General features: G+C 44.7%; 1 protein-coding gene across 2 annotated transcripts; it reads right to left on the bottom strand.

Annotated features, from left to right (window-relative positions):
- Positions 1-4844: 4844 nt before the first annotated feature.
- On the bottom strand, positions 4845-17337 carry rcan1b (regulator of calcineurin 1b). Of its 2 annotated transcripts, XM_040177849.2 has the most exons (5): positions 16976-17337; positions 16637-16784; positions 7244-7417; positions 6683-6842; positions 4845-6391 (listed from the first exon to the last, which is right to left on the bottom strand). In XM_040177849.2, the coding sequence occupies exons 2-5, from the start codon at positions 16757-16759 to the stop codon at positions 6207-6209; spliced, it is 642 nt and encodes a 213-aa protein (XP_040033783.1). In that variant the 5' UTR covers positions 16760-16784; positions 16976-17337; the 3' UTR covers positions 4845-6206. The 2 variants fall into 2 exon arrangements, with proteins under 2 accessions (XP_040033783.1, XP_040033792.1); XM_040177858.2 differs by lacking the exons at positions 16637-16784; positions 16976-17337 and adding an exon at positions 8685-9621.
- Between the last annotated feature and the right edge of the window lie 665 nt (positions 17338-18002).

The raw sequence follows: 18002 nt of genomic DNA, 5'->3' as shown, positions 1-18002 counted from the left end.
GGAGATCTTAAACATAAACCCATGTCATTTGACATGAATATTGAAGTCTTTGCTGTTCTGCTGCCTTTAAGGACGTCTGATTGTATAGAAGTCTATGAGAAAAAGACTCCTAAACATTATTCTGCTTTATGGTGTGTTTGACTCTAAATGGACCCTAATTTACTACATGAACATCATGCTGTAAGACTTGAAACTAAAGAATGAGACAATACACGATATGGAGGGAATAAATCAAGATAGAGGTAGAGGCATTTTCTCAAGTCTATAGGAACAGAGGAGTCGCCTCCTTGTGGTGAGTAAAAAGAATTCAGATTTAACACATAAAGACTTGCAGAACCAGGCTGCTGCCCAGTAAGACTATAAAGTAACTCTACCACAATGAAATGACTCACCCGTCTCCACCACGAAGCTAAAAGAGGAATATTTTTCCAGCGATGTCCTTTAGTTGTTGCTTCTAAATTCATCAGCACAGTATTGACTGACTATTCCATCATAAGAAAAATTGTCTAAAATCTCTTCAGCTCGTGTTGACAAAAGACTTTATTTCAGTTATTTAACCACAAACACATTAAAATAACACTGACTTTCAGACAAGGAAACAGGAAGTGTAAAAACGCGGACTCATTCTTTCACCTGTCTATTGTCATGGACAGGCAACGGTCTCACCAAGTAGGTCAAAGTCCTGAATTCCAGCCAAGAAAACATGGACATTTAAGTGTGTACCACACAATTATAGCAATTTGAAGTAATTCTATATTCTACCAACCTGCAGTTCTGGTCCTCCTGCCAACAATATCCCAAATACTTTGACACAAACACTCTAAAGCAGGGGTCTTCAACTAAAATATGACTGCAAATATAAATAATGTTCTCTCGATTAACTAAATAAGAGTAGGGCTGCATTTAAAATAAATAAATAAAATGTGAAAATTTTGTTCTAAAAAAAGAGCTTCAATTCAGAAAAAAATTAAATAACGGGAAGAAAAGCTTGAAGACAATTTCCCCTTTCTGTTTGGACTCAACAGTCTCAGCAAATTATAAATAATAAATCTAAACACATTTGCACAATAGAACAGTTGAATAGAATATTTATATCCACTGTTTTGGGAGAATTAAGATGTTAAACCTGGTCCTAATGCATCAGGGCCGTTATCCTCCTCACGTAGTCCCTGGTCATCAGTCATGTGACCTCTTCCCGTGTGTTGTTGAGAGCTGTGACCTTTGGCCTAACGTGTGCGTGCGCCCTCAGGCTGCGCGAGATGTGGGTCCAGTCGGAGGACCAGCAGAGAGCTCTGGTCCGCTGCCAGCGGGAGCTGCAGGAGAACCTGGAGGTCAAGGCGAGCTCGCTTTACATCGATGAGGTCGTCTGCGGCCGGAACAGGGAGCTCCTCATCATCCACAGGTTCTCAGGCAGTGTCGGAGTGGAGCAGCTTCGGGTTGACGTGTGTGTGTGTGTGTGTGTGTGTGTGTGTGTGTGTGTGTGTGTGTGTGTTTGAAACCTGAGAAAATGACTTTTCTTTTGTTTTACATAAACTGAGGAAATTGCTCATCATGATGTTTCTGACTCAAAATGTTTTATTTACGAACTCAAAGAGTTTTAACAAAAGGAACAATGCACAGCGTTCACGGTACGGTACGGTTCACGGTTAATTGTCTTTCCTAAGGTTGCACAAAAAGGGACTGTGAGGCAAGTCGTTCTGTATTTATGACTTAGGAACAAACAACTTCTTTGACTGGATAATTGTCACGGTGTGGTTCACTTCCTGTCTTATTTTGTAGTTTTCTGCCACTCGTGTCCCCGGGTAACTTCACTTCCTGCCTTGTCTCGTCATCCCCTGTGTTCGTCTAATAGTTTCCACCTGTGTCCAATCACCTGCACCTCCCTTGTGTATTTAAACCGTGTGTCAGTTGTCGCGTCATTGTCTTTCGTCTTGGATCGCCGTAGTCTCTTGCCTGTGTGCGTTTGCCCCCGGTTCCGGTGTTTTTTGACCCTTGTGACTATTAAAGTCTTTTGTTTCCCGCAAGTCTGCGTTTGAGTCCTGCCTTCCACCCGCATCCCGTGACAATAATATTCCTCAGAAGGGTGTTTTTAAATGTTAGGTGTGAAAACGGATGCATCATGTCAGAATATTCATTTTGGCCTCAAGAGGCAAGACAACAACCTTCAGAGCAGTGGTAATGTTCTGTTCTGATAATCAGCCTCTGACGGTTCCTTTTGTGAAAAGGGTGTTTTTTAAATCTTTTAAGTTAGTCCCACACGTCCCTCCTTCTGTCCAAACCATATTAGGATGATCCGTCGCAGTGGTTGTGACCTGGGAGGGAAACCTTGCCTTGTGTTTTAAAGTATATAGTCATTATAGCAGATTTATTAATCACAAAAAGATTAAGATCAAAAGTTAATGACATTTGACAACGTAAAATCATTAATAGTTAATGAATTAGAATGAAAGATGCCCTCATCATTACCTTTGTCCAAGAAATAGAATTTAAAATTACATAAGATTTAGGGAAGAAACCAAGTGGCAAACTGGTGTTTCCTGCATACAGCAAATACAATGATCAAGTTCTTCATGAAGGAAATACTCATTTACATTTCTAAATATTTACTGTAAACCAAAGGGACAAATAGGAGCCTATGATGATGAATGACAGGATGACTTGTGACCCAAAAAAAGGAGATGTATGGTGGAGTAGGAAAAGGAGAAGGAGGAAGGGAAAAGAGAGGATGGAATAAGAAGAGAAACATGTCGTCCCTCCTACACAGCAGAGAGCTCCAGGATCCAGATCAGCTGGTCAGTGAAACTAGACATCAGGATTCGGAAAACACCAATACAACCCCCCGCCACACATTGGTACACTACATTATCCAGTTACCTCGGCTAAACACCCTGATGACCTGCTCGCTGATCAATGTCTCCTCTCCTCTTTATCTGCGTCTGTCTGTGATCCTTCTCACCAACCGGTCGGACTGGGGAATGTAGGAGGAAGATGAGACTGGTGCTGATGAAGATGATGCCTCAGCTGTTTGTTTGCTCCTGTCCCCTCTCCCGTTACGACACCTCATGACCTTCACCTCATGACACCTTCATGGGAAATCTAAAATGTATTTTCCTTTTATTGTAATGCAAAAGTTAAGTTGAACACGCAATAAAATTCAGCATTGTTTACCACGGAGGCTGGGACAGCTGCTTCACCGCTCTTATTAGGCACTTTACTAACAAAGCATTTAGTAAATAAATTAAAACGCATGTATTGATTGATGTATTCATATCATATATTCATGATTTTGGAATGAAACAGCGGTGTATCCCCCTGTTGTGCTTAGTCTTCACCCAGCACAAAGGAACGGGACACCAGCAGGAACAGGGAACATAATGAGGATCTTAAGGTGCACAAAGAGCAACCGGGGGGAGCGATTTTACACAAATCGTCTTTGTGACAAAATGACAGCTTTTTTAGTTTTGTAGTACATTAACATTTAGTAAGAGCCAAATGTAAGAAGAGAATGTTGGTGTGGTCGTTGCACAGAGTGACTCCCTGTGGCTGTAGGCATACAGCTCAGCAGTGTGTCATGTGACATGTGTACGTGAGGCAGATCCCTTTAGTAAACCAGAAGACGGCCCGTGGCCCCCGGGGCAAATCAGTGGACCTCCACCACACGCAGTCCACTGGCACGCCCACTAATGATGCCTTCAGGCAACATGGGAAACACGATTGTTACGGTTAATGCTGGCATCTTTTGTGTGTGCACGTTGGCTTTGATTGGAGAAAGTATTCCGCTGTATGAAGCAAAGTTCAGAAATATAAAACAGGGTTCATGTACACGGGGTTGGCGGAGATGAATATATTAAACACAAAGAGCAAATCATCATGGAGGTCATGGCTGACATACTTCCAAAACAAAAGGACATATTTGTGTGCTTCTTTCCATGCAGCTTGTTTGAGTGAGCTGTGGGAGTGTTTGCACTACAATGGGACTATTTGGATCTATGGATAATGTGAATAATATCGGACTCCAACCTTGAACACATCACGTCTCTCAGGTGGACAGTTGACCGTGTGACTAGGAACAGGCCATGACAGGATATAGCCTTTTAATAGAAATACAGCTCTTTAATCTCTACGTTATATAACAATTTATATTACTTGTGAGTGGGAGGGGCCTATTAAGACCACTGGGACACCAATGTGAGAGCAGAGAAGAGAATTCCAGGAGTTGCTGCACCCGAGTTTGAAAACAGCAGAGGGTGCCGCTGCTTCTTCACCAGAGAGGTAAGCAGAGCATAATGTCACAACATCTTTTGGGTTTTCATGCTGTGGTGCAGCTATAAGTCAATTAGATCCAGACAACAGCCTAAAGGATCCCTACTGATACTTATACTCATATATGAAACGCAGTAAGGTCCATGAATACGTTTAGCTTTAAACAACTCTAATGAAAAAAGCCACATTGACCATTGCTGTGTTTAACATTTTAAAGGATCATAACACCTTTGAGCTGGAACGGCCCTTCTGCATCCATCAACATGATTAATAGTGGTTGTAATAGTCTCCATGATACACAATGATTTATTAGGTACTTTATTATGTACAACTTGCTAGTAAAAGGTTAGAACCCCTTTTGCCTTCAGAACTGCCTTACTTCTTCGTGGCATGACTCCATACTTCAGCTACTTGCCCTTTTGTAGCGGCATGCCTTTTTTCTCACTGAAAATGAAGTATAAAACATGTAGGCGCGGTCAGTACAGGTCAAAAAGACAAACCAGAGGAAACAGGCGAGCCAGATGAACTAGTTTTGCAGTTATTCAAAATATGGTAATGTGAAGGAACCACAAAGAGCCGTGTGCAGTTGGATCTTTGTTTAATGCTGAATGAGACAGCCGGGCTCCTCACAGTGCTCCAACATCAGCAGCTACAGTGAGAGCCTCCACACAAACGACGTGGACCAGAAGCCTGCACGAGTAAGAACTACAGAGAATGTCAAGATTACATCATACAGGAAACGGTACACTACTTTCGTTTCTGCAGGATAGCAGAGAAGCTGGTGGAAATATCCATTTATTACCAAACACACCACAGCTGTGTGCTCTCACTGAAGTATCAAAAACACATGTTACAAACGTGAAAAGAAAAAGGGTGAGAGCAACCTCCTCTTTAACGTGCACACTGGTGGAGCCTATGAGGAGCAGGACGGTTAGCACAGCGGTCAGAAGAGGAACAGACAGACAGACACAAACTGACAACCGGTGAAAACACAAAAACTTCCCTCTTGTCTCTCACAATAACAGCCAGTGTCAAAGGTCAGCCCTGATTGTTCATTATGGACAGCATATCAAAGGTTGGTGGCGTTGAAGTGCTCACATTAACATGGCTGCTTTGTGAGTGTGAGGACAGGGAAATGTCAGAAGAGCTCCAGTAACTAGTTAAAATACAAGCGGTCCCGACGGGACTCTTCCTCCTCCTCGTGATGAAGGGTGGTCTGTACAATGAGAGGAGGGCGAGCTTTGACCACATGCCCAACACTCAACAGCTGCAGGTGAAGCTGTCACACAGTGGTGGAGCTGATGGGGGAGGGGGGTGGGGGGGGATCCACAGCGTCCACGTGACCTCCCAGGAGGAGACACAAGCCGGCGGGTCGCTCTTCGGCTTCTACAGCTGACTGAGGTTATGATATCTACACGCAGTGACCTATTCAAAAAATGCTTTCCCTCGGTCAAAGCCAACATGAGGACGGACACGGCGAGTCAGAGTGATGCTGCATTCATGTCGCGTGGGAATAACCAACATCCAAGTCACTGGAGGGACTTTATTCCCCTTGGCCTGCTTCATATCACAAACACTAACTTGGTCATGGTACCTTCAGGGTTTTTTTTTCTCAACATATCACCACAGACCAAACATCCAGCTGAGTCTCGTCATCATACTACAATCAAAACACGAGGATACACAAATTCCTACATTTTATCACTATTATTTCCTCCAGCTCCATCTCTCATCCACAAACTCACAGGCAGAAATATGACATTCACGTGATCAGTGTTTTGCCCGGGAAGAAGCTTTTATCTCCCGTCTTTCCCTCAGGACATGAATGCAGCACTGGACACAGGTTATGTCCCCCCGCCTCATGAAATGCTCGGGAGTCTCTCCGAAGTCCCCAAACCTTCAAAGCCCCGAGAGCGCGCCGAGCTCTCCGCCAATACCGTTGCTCACTGCTCCGCTTCGGGCGTGAAGTCGGGGCGGCGCGTCTGAACGATCTTCTGCCGCAGGGGGCGGGGCTTGTCGTCCTGGTCGCTGTCGTCGGGGGCGGAGCTGTCGCCGCGCTCGTCGTCGCAGACGTGGATGACCACGCTGGGGGTGGTGGGGGTGGCGGTGTGGAGCTCGTACTTGTCCCCTGGAATCACACAAAGTAGTTCAGGACAGAGGGGGAGAAGGGGGCGGGGGGGGGGACTAGGTCACTGAGAATGACGTTGTGATGTGATGATGGTTCTTAGTGATGACACACACTAACTAAAATGTCTGTCTTGTATTATAATAAGCGCGGTGACACACAGCGCCTACTCAGACAGACAGGGTTTCCATGAGAATGGGACAACGTGGTCATGTCTCATTTAGTGGCGGATTAGTTTTGTGTCATCATTAGAGAAGTGGGAGTGATCCTTTAATCTTGCGTGAGGTGGCGTACCTGGCCCGAGCTTAGAGATGGCACACAGCAGGTCGTAGTTAACAACCGGCGTGGCGTCCAGAGACTGGGACCAGCCCACGGGAGGGGAGGCGGGGGGCGAGATCAGGAACTGTTTGTCTGGCTTGGGCGGCTCCAGGCGAGGACTCCCTATATGGACGGACTGAACACACAAGACAGTTGGACTAAAAATACATTTTGGCTCACAAACATGCAGAGACAAAGGCATTATGACAGCATATTCTAATAGGTAGTGTAGTATATATTAATAGTCAGCAGCTAAAATAATCGGAGCTGTAAGGAGCTGTAAGCGTGTGATTGGCTGAAAACACCACTTCATAGAAAAGTAAAGTCTTTCTGAAATCAAATGGGGGATTTAAAGTGTGTAAAATAAATGCAGGAATAAATAACATTCCCTGATTTTGTCATGGAAGTCATTTCACTTCATTATTAACTAAACATGAAGGTCCTTGGCAGCCTGAAGCTCGTCATACTGAAGGATTTATGGGTCTGAATAGGCAGTAGGCTTCCTATCATTGCAGCCAATGCAGTTCCAGAACTTACCTGGGCGAAGTAGAGTCTCATCTCCTTGCCGCTGAAGTCCGTCTTGTGGAGTCGGAGTCGGGCTTCGGCTGCAGCCAGAGCATCGCTGAAACTGATCCGCACCCGCCGGAAAGACTTGAAGTACTGGAACTGCACCTCCGGGTCGAATGACCGGAACAAGGCCTCAAAGGTGGCCTGGGAAGAGACGGGAGGAGGAAGTCACGCTTTTTACTTGTGTGAAAGTAGTGAGCAGTGTGAGTCAGAGGCAGCCATCAATACGATTATGAGGCTGGAAGTATAAAAATAGCCCCCTCTCCTCTGTAGCCTGACTGGGTCTGACTGAGGGGGAGCCTTGTCTTTAGATGACCAACCAGAGTGACAGGAGAGAACAATGAACCGGGCAGCAGCCCAGAAGACTCTGCTCTTCTCAGAAGCAGACCACCAGCTGAGCTGCTGCAGCACCAGCAGACAAGGTGGGGTTCCCCACATAAGGACTACGTCTGCAGTGAACTGCTACTTCCTCTTCAGAACCCGTCGTTTCTCATCAGAACAGCTCAAAAAACGAAACACAGTTAAAAGGCCATGTAGGGAAACATCACACTTACAGACAGGAAGTGAGCTGACTACATTGACCACGTGGAATGTGTAAAAAGATGGATGACTACTGGACGGAGTAACGCCTAATCATCTCACATTCTGACTTCATTTGGAGCCAGAGACTGAACTGTCGGGATTAAGGGGAGAAAGCCACTGAGTCAAGGCCCCGCCCACATGCCCTCCTAAGCCAATCACTGGCCAAGCATGGCCAAAGATTGACATGTGCTTGATTTTTGTTTTATGTTTGGCCCAACACTGTTCACTGGCATGGACGGGGTGGGTTGGTGAATTCTCCTGAAGCCTGTCACCAGGCACGGCTCAAGATGTCTTGCAGTCTCTTTTTTGGACCTCTTAAGTTGCTTATTTATTTATAGTCTCTGGTTCTGTTGATGAGATGTAATAAGCATCAGTCCGCAACACCGAGAAGCCTCCAGCAAACTGACTGGTTCTGTGGTTTCTCCTCTAGGATAAGTATATCTATATATAGATACGGACGTGTAGATACATGTACCCAACCAAGACTGAAAAATGGTAACTGGTATTAAATCCTGCCAGCGGCCGAGTCAGAGGCGTCACTGGTTATCACATCAAAGCGGCCCACATGTGGTTCTCTGTGAAACTCACTCAATCCTCCACATTAGAAATTCAGACGGCCCAGATAACCCCAATGACCTCACTGGTTCATTTGTGAGCTGCACAGCTACAGAAGCTGTTCCAGTGAGCCCACATTTACCAACATTACTGCCCAGATAGATTAATCCGCTGATGGGACTCAAGTCACGGAATTAATAAAGATTGTTGGCTTGGATGCAGAAGTATTCAAACGCCATTAACACCGAGGACGCTGGTTGGAGCGCTCTCTTACCTGGGCCTCGGGACGGTTGAACACTTCCTGGTTGGTCACCGAGGCGACCAGGCAGAAGTGGTTACACTTGGTAGTCTTGATGTGCATGCTGGGGGATCCGGGCAGCCGAAACCTTTTCGAACGTATACCTGAGGTCCGGGCGCCACGCGGGACGGGCGGCAATGATAGTGGAGAGGAAGGGGGAAATCGGGGAGACCGGTGGAACGTTGCCTTCCCCAGGGTGGCAGAGGACGGGCAGGTTATGGATGCTCCTCAAACTGGAAGCTGGTCCGTTCCCTCCAGCACCCGGGTCTTCCTCGGTGGTGGTGAAGCCAGAGCTTCTCTTCTTCCGTCTTCACAGCGAACAGGTCCAGTTCGTGGGCGATACTCTGCAGTCAACACGCGGCCTCCTACGCGCTCCAAGGTTATCTGGTCTGGATCCGTTCTTCTTCCTGCTCAGCGCTCAATCCCGGTACCACGCAGACCTCGCTCCGACTGAAGGAATCTTTTGGGTGTGGAGCAGAAAATGTCAATGGGCCTCTTCCCAGCTCGCTCTCTATATCTGTCTCTCTCTTCTACTGCTGCTCCACTGCCACTTAAATGAGTGTGTGCCAGCCGATGACGCATTACACACAAGCCCCTCCCTCCTCTCAACCTGCTCTCATTCATTCGTTTATTCACCACCAGCCAATTGCCTGTGGAGGAAGGAGGGACGGTCTCTTTCTGTTTTTTCTGCTTAGACCTCTACTGACAGATACTAGCCAATGCTGACTAATCACACAGAAAAGAGAGCTGTGTGTGCGTGTGTGGCGAGATACTGGAAAATAATGACATCACCGCTGAGCAAGCTGACGTTAATCGGCTTTCTGTTGCATTTGTACTTCTTGGAATGGAAAACGTGACAAAGAGCCCCGCAGCTCTTGATTTTACACACATACCAAAGACGCATCAGCTGACTCGCCAGTGCAGAACCCATGTCAGTCTAAGCTGAGGGTGGGGTCGGGGGGGACCAGGCCAGCTGGCAGACAGGGAGAGAGAATATAGAAAGGATGGATAGGAATAGAAAAGAGTGGAAGGACGGAGACATGCAGGGTAGAAAGAATGCAGGATGGAAGGAGAAACGCAAGAGGTAGTGTCGAGGTGGTGCTCATGGAAAGTATGCAGTTTGATAACATGCTTTATGAGGTATTAATAGCAGAGCGCTTCAAGTGGAGGGGATGCGTGTGCGTGTGTGTGTGTGTGTGTGTGTGTGTGTGTGTGAGCAGCCGGCAGTTGGAAAAACAAGAGCAGGCTGTGCAGCCTGTTCGCCAACATTTGCACTTTGTGCGAGTACTTAAACACTCCTGGGTTGGGAAGAAGACATTCGGGCGTCAACAGGACATCCACGTCCCGCTTGTAGACCAAATGCTTTTCGTGGATTTTATTCGCACACCTGTTTCAAACCGAGCCAGAACAGGATTAAATCTGAATGCTTATCTGAATATCTGAGTCTTCGCTTGCATCCAGCATGTACATCGTCATTTTACGCTCTACCCATCTTGGGCTTCGAGTGGCTAGGGAAGCAGTAGTTGGATACAATAGGGACAGACGATTCGAAAAAGCGGTTGACAACATTAACCGGCCAACCAGAGCCGGAGTTAGACAAAAATCCACATTCTGACTTCTGTCGTTTGTCAGCTGTGAGGCCAAAGTCTCCTCCAGAGTAGTTTTCGGTCCTCGATCAACGTGACACTTTCCATTCTTACTGTCCACATCGCGGCCTATCTCACAGGTGTGTTTTATAGGACTTATAGGGCTGTTAGTGATTTTATGGGTCGTGTCGATTCCTTGTGTACCTTGAGCCTTTTTGCAGATTTCTTCACAAGTAAAACACAATTACCGGTCTTATTCTTGAAAGAAACTTTAAAATATTCATTCATAATACAGATGTTCTCTACGTCGTGGGACACGAGGGAACCCATGCACCGGAGGATGTCGGCATCATCGTTGAAGGATGTACAGTGCTGCAAGACCTGAGAGATGTGGCCAATAGCTGTGCAGCGCTGTTTGGCTACAGTTTGAACTTGATCCCAAGGACCTGCGATACACTTTGCAGTTTCTTCAGAGCATTTTGACGGGATTGGACTCAGAACAAGCTCTCCACCAAAGTGCAGGTTCTCAAAAACAAACTGCATGAGCATCGTGCCATCAAGACAAGAACTGGGTTGAATTTCTGTTCATCCTTATATAAGGAAGTGCTTTTCCACTGTGGACTGAGGCTGGACACAACTGTTATTAGTTATTTGTTAGTATGTTATATTGTTATTTGACACGGTCACCTGTGGTACAGTAAATGTTTTACAAAAGTGAAGAGTTGGACGCAGTGTAGCTGTTGACATTTTGAACAGCATAACCTCCAGGTTGGCCAGTTCATAATGACATAAATGTTTGATGAATTTAATAATGTTTAAGTTGTCAACATCCATAAACGTTAGTTGGTTCAGAAAATAGGTATTTGATGGAGATAACAGTTTATGACTATGTTACTGTTTGAATATCGTTGCTGCATTCAAGTGTGGGGTTAAAACAGTAAAATTATACACAGATTATATTATATAGAGATATTCATTGATTGATCTAGAAATGGAATATTTCTTTATTGGTATAGTTTCTGTTTTTGGGACTGTTTGCATACACATTCGTATTTTACACGTGTGACTTTAGTTGTAATAGTCCCACAAATGCTTCCAGAGTATAATAAAGGTTTAATTGAATTTCAGTAACAACTTAAATTGTATTCATTTGACATGTTTAAACAGACCAAAGGCGTTGCATTAACACAAACCTACCACATCTATAATATGCATCGGTGTTAAGTAAACACTGAAGTTAAGTGAATGCAGTGTTAGTACATCAAACATAATGTGGTTGTGGTTATACAATATGGCACGTCCATTTAAAGTAAGATAATTAAGCAAGATTCACTTAAGATTTGTTGTTCACATTAATAGTACATTGCTTTTCCTTTTTAAACAACAGTTGTGTGCAACCGGTTGACATAACATAGTTAAGTAGATGCAACATTTTTTTTTCTTAGTGTGGTAACCCATCCATCTATTCCCTGTATCGCCCTTGTTCAGGGAGATGCAGCGTGAAATGATATTGAGGTTTGTGATTACACTTCATTTACACCCCCCTAATCGTCACACCCCCAATCGTAACGCATCAGACACCACGTCCACGGTCTGTACTTGATGTCTGAGGCTCCCTGAGAGCAAGTGTTATTGCATGGTCAAATGATCCATGTGTGTGTGTCAGATGGAAAATAAAGTGTTGAGCTTCCCAACAGTGAAGCCAATGCGCTCATGTAAGTGATGTTTGTTGATGTTAAACATTACCGTGTGTGTGTGTGTGTGTGTGTGAGTGAGAGAGAAGGTGCTAATCATCTGCAGACCTCGCCCCGCTGTGGCTGCTATGTAAGCGTGTGCACAGCCCTACATTTTTTCCATCCCTTTTGTTTTTGTTTCATCTTCCCATTTTTTCCATTCCCTCAGTAGACAAAGAGGCAGGCAGCACACACACACACACAGGTGTGCACATAGTGCTGTGCTAATAGGCAGCTGCTACATTTTTATTGCATCTTGCTGGTGTGTTGGACGCCAAGGTGAAAGTCATATGGTCCAACTAAGAGCTGGCAGCAGGGGGATTGATTGACCGAATTACAGTGCATCTCAGGCAACACTTTGCATCACCGGGTACTTCAGAAGAAATAATCCAAGCAGAATTGTTGAGGATGGGCAGGCATCAGCTGATATATCGTCTAACCCTAAAACGATATGATTAGAGAGATCACACAATGAGCTTGAGCTTGATTACCATTTAAATAGTGTCTTTGATTGAAAGTTGAACGGGTCATGATTATCTCTGTTTCCTCTCCTTTACACTGCTGTGATATACATGCTGCAGTGTATGAACCTGTATCGCAACCTTGAAAGAAGTTAATATTCAACATTTTGTTTTCCAGCATTATCTACAGATAAGGGGATTCTCGTCAACTAAAAGGTTGTGTCACTTTGGACCGAGTCTGTTTGGCACCGTTTGTCTTTTTCCAGGGTTTAAGACATGGAAAGACTCAAACGGTCTTTGTAGTTTTAGGTGGATTCCACTTCCCTCGGGTCTAATTCCAATGACAAATACTTCCACCCGCCATCTCTGAACCGCTGTGTTCTTTCCGGTGACAAATTCCTTTTTGCAGGGCACAGACGGAACGTTTCCTTGCGTCTTTAACAGAGGTCCACCGTGTCACCGGGGAACAGGGCCTGGAGCTCAGTGACACATGTGCCATTAGGACTACAGCGTCAGACAAGGCCTATCCAGTCGCTCGGATCAATAACGTTTGTACTAGTGGTTGTAATGAAGCAGTAGGCCGATCACGTATTGACCTTTCACTCAGCACCGCCCAGCACCAGGTGCTGTATTTTTCTTCTTAGCAATACTTAAAAAGAGAAAGAAAGCACAAAACAAGTTTTTATTTTTTAATTATCTGTGCATTCTTGTCATCCACAGAAGCACTCCGCTCTGGTGGTGTGCCGCTGTGGAGAACAACGGTACATTCCGGTCTCTGCCAGAGAGACTATTTATGAATTCACCCACGACTGTTCTCAAGGATTCATGAAACATTCACACAGCCTCAGTGGAATATTCTGTCACAGGATACATCAGCTGACCTACTGATCCACTGAAGATGCCCAGTAGGAAAGCAGCAGGGTTGTGGAGGAAAGGGGAGGAGGAACAAAACCCAACACCAGTCACTTTTTCACCAGACACCATTTGCCCCTCTCCTGTGGCGTTTTCCTTTTCCACAAACGTCAGCAAAACCTAGAGCACCTCCCTGCCCTGTGTGTGTGTTCATGCGGTGTGTATATCAGCGGCGGTTGTGTGTGTGTGTCCACAGTGACACCCTAACAATTAGGGTGACCTTTCTTCGTCTTCACTTTTACTTACTGGGGTCAGGGCTGTGGCAGATGGAAGACGTTCTTACGTATCCCTGCTGTTTGTTACCAGTACTGCACAAACCTCCATCCCAAATACTTTGGGTTTATGTTACTATTTCTGTTCCTTATCACAAAAAGGCTGTTTAAAGCCAGCAATGACGTCCCTCAATCACATTTAGTATTTGACGACACGCTCCGCCTCTCCTTGTGGAAAGAGTCTCACGTAACCGGAAGCCACCGGCCGGTTCAGGTCTGGTCGCATTTTGGGTCCCAAATCCGGAGCTACTTTTATGTAGAGGCGCAACGATTAGCCGACATAATCAACGACGTCGACATGAAAAGATTGAGAGCTACCGATCATTTTCATTCAGCGTGCTGGGGCAGTATCGCTTCCATTGTCTAACGTTATAAGCACCAAGGAAAAGAAGAACTTTCTGAAGTTGAACGGAGGGGGGAGAGAGTCGAAAAAACAGAATGAGACTGTCCAAAGTCTGACAGTAAACCACACAGTACAATGCAGCATCTGCAGAACAGAATGGTCGTTTCACAGCAGCACCATGGTTATGCACAAACATGTTAAACAAAAGCATGCTGGAGCCACCACGTCTTCTGCTGCTGAGTAAGTTTTAGTTAGCGTTAACTGCTAAGTAACGCCAGCCTTGTTAACTTGTTGTAAGGGTTAGGGTAACATGTTGGGTAAAGGTTGCCGTCTTGTACTGCACTCGTTTCAATTCATGGTTCTAAAGTCTTGCGTGTGTTGCAGAGCAATTCACCGCCAGAACAATAGGCGGAGTAACGTGTTTTGTTGAAGACGACCTAGAGAGTCACGTCTTTGTGTGTGGAAGTTGTTGGTTTGTTTATTTATTTATCAGACTTTATTGCCCCGTACATCGCCACTGCTGCTTTTCATCGCCTTTTTTTCGCAGACATATTTGTCCCATATTTTCCTCCACAACTTTGTAAACCCCTCGACCGGCAAACCAACGTTTGCAGAGATCTCCCTCCGTGAATCGGAGGTCATCTGCGCGTTCTTATTGTCGACCAACGACGGGTTGTAGAAGTGGTCATATTTACGGATTTCTCTCGACAAAAGCTCTTCAATCCGATCCGTTCTCTCATAAAAAAATCTTCGTTTTAATAATGGCGGTATTGTGCTATGAAAACAGAAATGTGAGACTCCGTAAAGGATGTAGTTAGCAGACCAATCACAGCCTTGCGGTTTGCGAGAGGCTTGCGTAGCTTTTGACGCTAGTCTAGAAAAATGGGTCGACACACGCAAGGACGCAAGGAGGTGTGAAAAGGCACGCAAGGGGCGTGCAAGGGGGTCTTGCGTCTGCGTGTCCTTGCGACTCTCTGAAAACGCAGAAGCATAAACTAGGCTTTAGGGTTACCTGTTGGAAACAACGCCTCTTGGAGGATGCTGGTGTTTCAGTTATGTTAAGTACAATGTAGTTAATCAGTGAATTATCAGAGTAGCCAGTCTTTTTGTTCGTTTGGAATAGTTAACCACCTCTACGATTCTTCAAACAAAAGAATAATTTCATATCAACACAATTACGAGAGATCAACATAACATACTAGTATTACTACTACGATGATACTAAAGCCTACAACGTGACAATTAAAGCTCTGTGTGGCAGCAACATGCGTGTCACTGGCATAGGCTTGATTGCTTGATTTGAGTTACTTGTAAAAGCATATTTGCATTTTAATTTTGTATTACTATTCAATGTATTTATTACGACGATCACATTCGTGTTAACTTCTTACTTAAATACATTGGAAGTTCAAATCCCAACATTGAGTCATTATTTTGGATTTGCTATGGAATATAAATCGTTAATTAGTCAAGTAATCAAACTAACATGCAAATGACTAACCAATAAACCAATAAAAGGGCTTTTTAAAATAAAAAACAAATGGTAAATGGAGTGTACTTTTACAAGTGCCCATTCACACACTGATGACAGGGGCCCAGGGACACCTACAGAACCCCAACTAACAGGTGGAGGATCTGCGTGACACACAGACTAGCAGAGCTGCTCTTTTCATGGTTTCTTCTCGGTGTGATAGCGGGCGAGCTGTACCCAGCACGCGGTTTGATCAATTGTTTACGTGTCACAAATTGTTGTGTCCCGGTGTTTCACCCTGTTAAAGAGTGTTTGTTGTGGGTTATAAATTGTTGTTATAAAGTTATAACCATGGCGTAAGGTGTAAAAAAAATGAATGTTTCTGCCTGCCAGCCAAAGAGCAACTTCGGGTGTTACGGCTTTTCACCGATGTGACGGTACGTGAAAAACTCATACCGCAACATGAAACTGATCCGATTCCTGCTCCACATCAATCCAGTTAGTGACAGATGACTGTCAAATAAAATGGTATGGATTGGCAAATCTTTGACACCAAGAAGGGTGTGATCAAGGAACAAGAAGCAGGCCCTGCAATAATGCCTAATGGCATGGGTGTTCTCTTGATTTCAAACCTCATAATGTGACTCACTGTTTCCACACAGATTGTACAACAGACGGCTTATACCAGACTGGAGGTAAAAGCCAACTATTAGAATCTTCCCCATGATGCATCTCTGTGGCTGATGTCACGAGCGGGGCCTCATCCAGCATTACATCACACGAGTTCAGCAATCAAGCAAGTCACAATGACCAAGGAACCAGGAAGCGAGTTGTTTTTGTCAACCGTGTCACTTTTTTGCAATAAGTCAGAACTCCATCTAGTGGTCACAATACACCGAAGAGGGATTCTGTGTTGTTACAGTCAAGAGATATACACAGTTAACATGACTTTTGTAAACTTCCAAGTTCGGATACCTACACGCCTCAAGCTGTTCTCAAGTTCAAGTGTTTCCTTACACATTTGATTCAGGCAATATTTACATAACTCTACAGTTTCATGGATGGCCGCTTACAACACAAGACGCAAGTCGGCCCTGTGCCGCCATAACAGCAGCGTTATGAGCACAAACACCGGGCAGTGTGTCCTTACCTTCAGGCCGCCCTCACCGAACAGACCCTCCGGCACTTTGCAGGCTATCAGGGCGTTCGGTAGGTCGGTGAACTTCACGTCCACCGTCGCCTCTTCAGCGCTGCCGTTCTCCGTGTGCTGCATACCGACTCTTTATGCGGACAGTAGTCTGGAAACACGCGAACAGAGCTCCGTTACAACAACAAGGGATACACGTTAGGTAGCGTACGTTAGCGTATACAAATATATCATAGTTAGACATAATACTGGGATAACGCCCAGCACTGGTGCTTCACGTTATTAACTGTGTCGTGCACTATTGGGAAGCTAACAAAAGGACGTGTTGACGGCCATGCATACCAGAAAAGCTGTATCCGTTATTTCATGACACTCTCTCCGGTGGTGTCCTCTAAACAGCCGTCAGACGGGGAAGAAAGCGTATTAACGTTAGCTTGAAGCTGCTGCGTTAGCAACTAATGCTAACCGGTAATCTGGAATTATGCTCCTGAAGTAACGTTATCGTAACACGCGTTACTCCGTGAATATTTCCTTCCGGTAGTGACAGCTGGCGTTGTCTTGGTCCTAAACAGCACAGGGCCCTCTATTATTGACTGTAACCGCAGCTCTCGGATAGATTTATTAGCATGGCGCAGAGGATAAAGGAGATGACGGAGACCGTGCAGCTGCAGCTTCTTCTTCGTTGGTGCCGCTTATCGCAGCATCCGGCCTCCGCGGTGCTTTAGCGCCCACCTTCGGTGTTAGCGAACGCGTAGAACCGGGTACCAATGAGTTTAATACACGCATTATTAGTATTATTTACCTAGTAACAAAGGTTACAAAACTATATATATATATACTATAATATATGTCTGAGAATTGAACATAGACACACACACAACAATGTTTGAGTGATGATCAAAAGTCAGTATTGTAAATCCCAGTAAACAGCGGAGGTGGAAAGAGCACTGAAAATTTGTACTCAAGTACAAGTACTGTTACATTGCTTAAATTGTACTCAATTACGAGTAAAAGTGCTAGTGTTGAAAAAAAATACTTAAGTAAAAGTACAAAGTACTCTTCTCAAAAACGAGACAGAGTACAAATTACTTTTTAACCGATGGATGTTTTATTGCATTGTCAATAGCAGACATTGAAATAAATGAAACTTTGAACTATGCAGTTGATTTGAATCCTTCCCATATTTGTATAAAATTGAAATAAAGACTAGCCCACTTTAATATAAATAAAACATTAAGCCGCAGCTTAATGTTTTAAAATATTCTTATGAACATTTCTTTCATGTATTCTCCATCTGTGAACGGCATCCTTCTCCTTACTATCACCTGAGCTGCTGCAAATGAGTCTGTCCATGCTGAATTAAACTCTA

Source organism: Gasterosteus aculeatus, chromosome 1 (assembly GCF_964276395.1).
Source record: "Gasterosteus aculeatus chromosome 1, fGasAcu3.hap1.1, whole genome shotgun sequence".
Classification (NCBI taxonomy): Eukaryota; Metazoa; Chordata; class Actinopteri; order Perciformes; family Gasterosteidae; genus Gasterosteus; species Gasterosteus aculeatus.
Note: the sequence above shows the minus strand (reverse complement) of the source record. Positions and strands in the feature narration are given on the sequence as shown.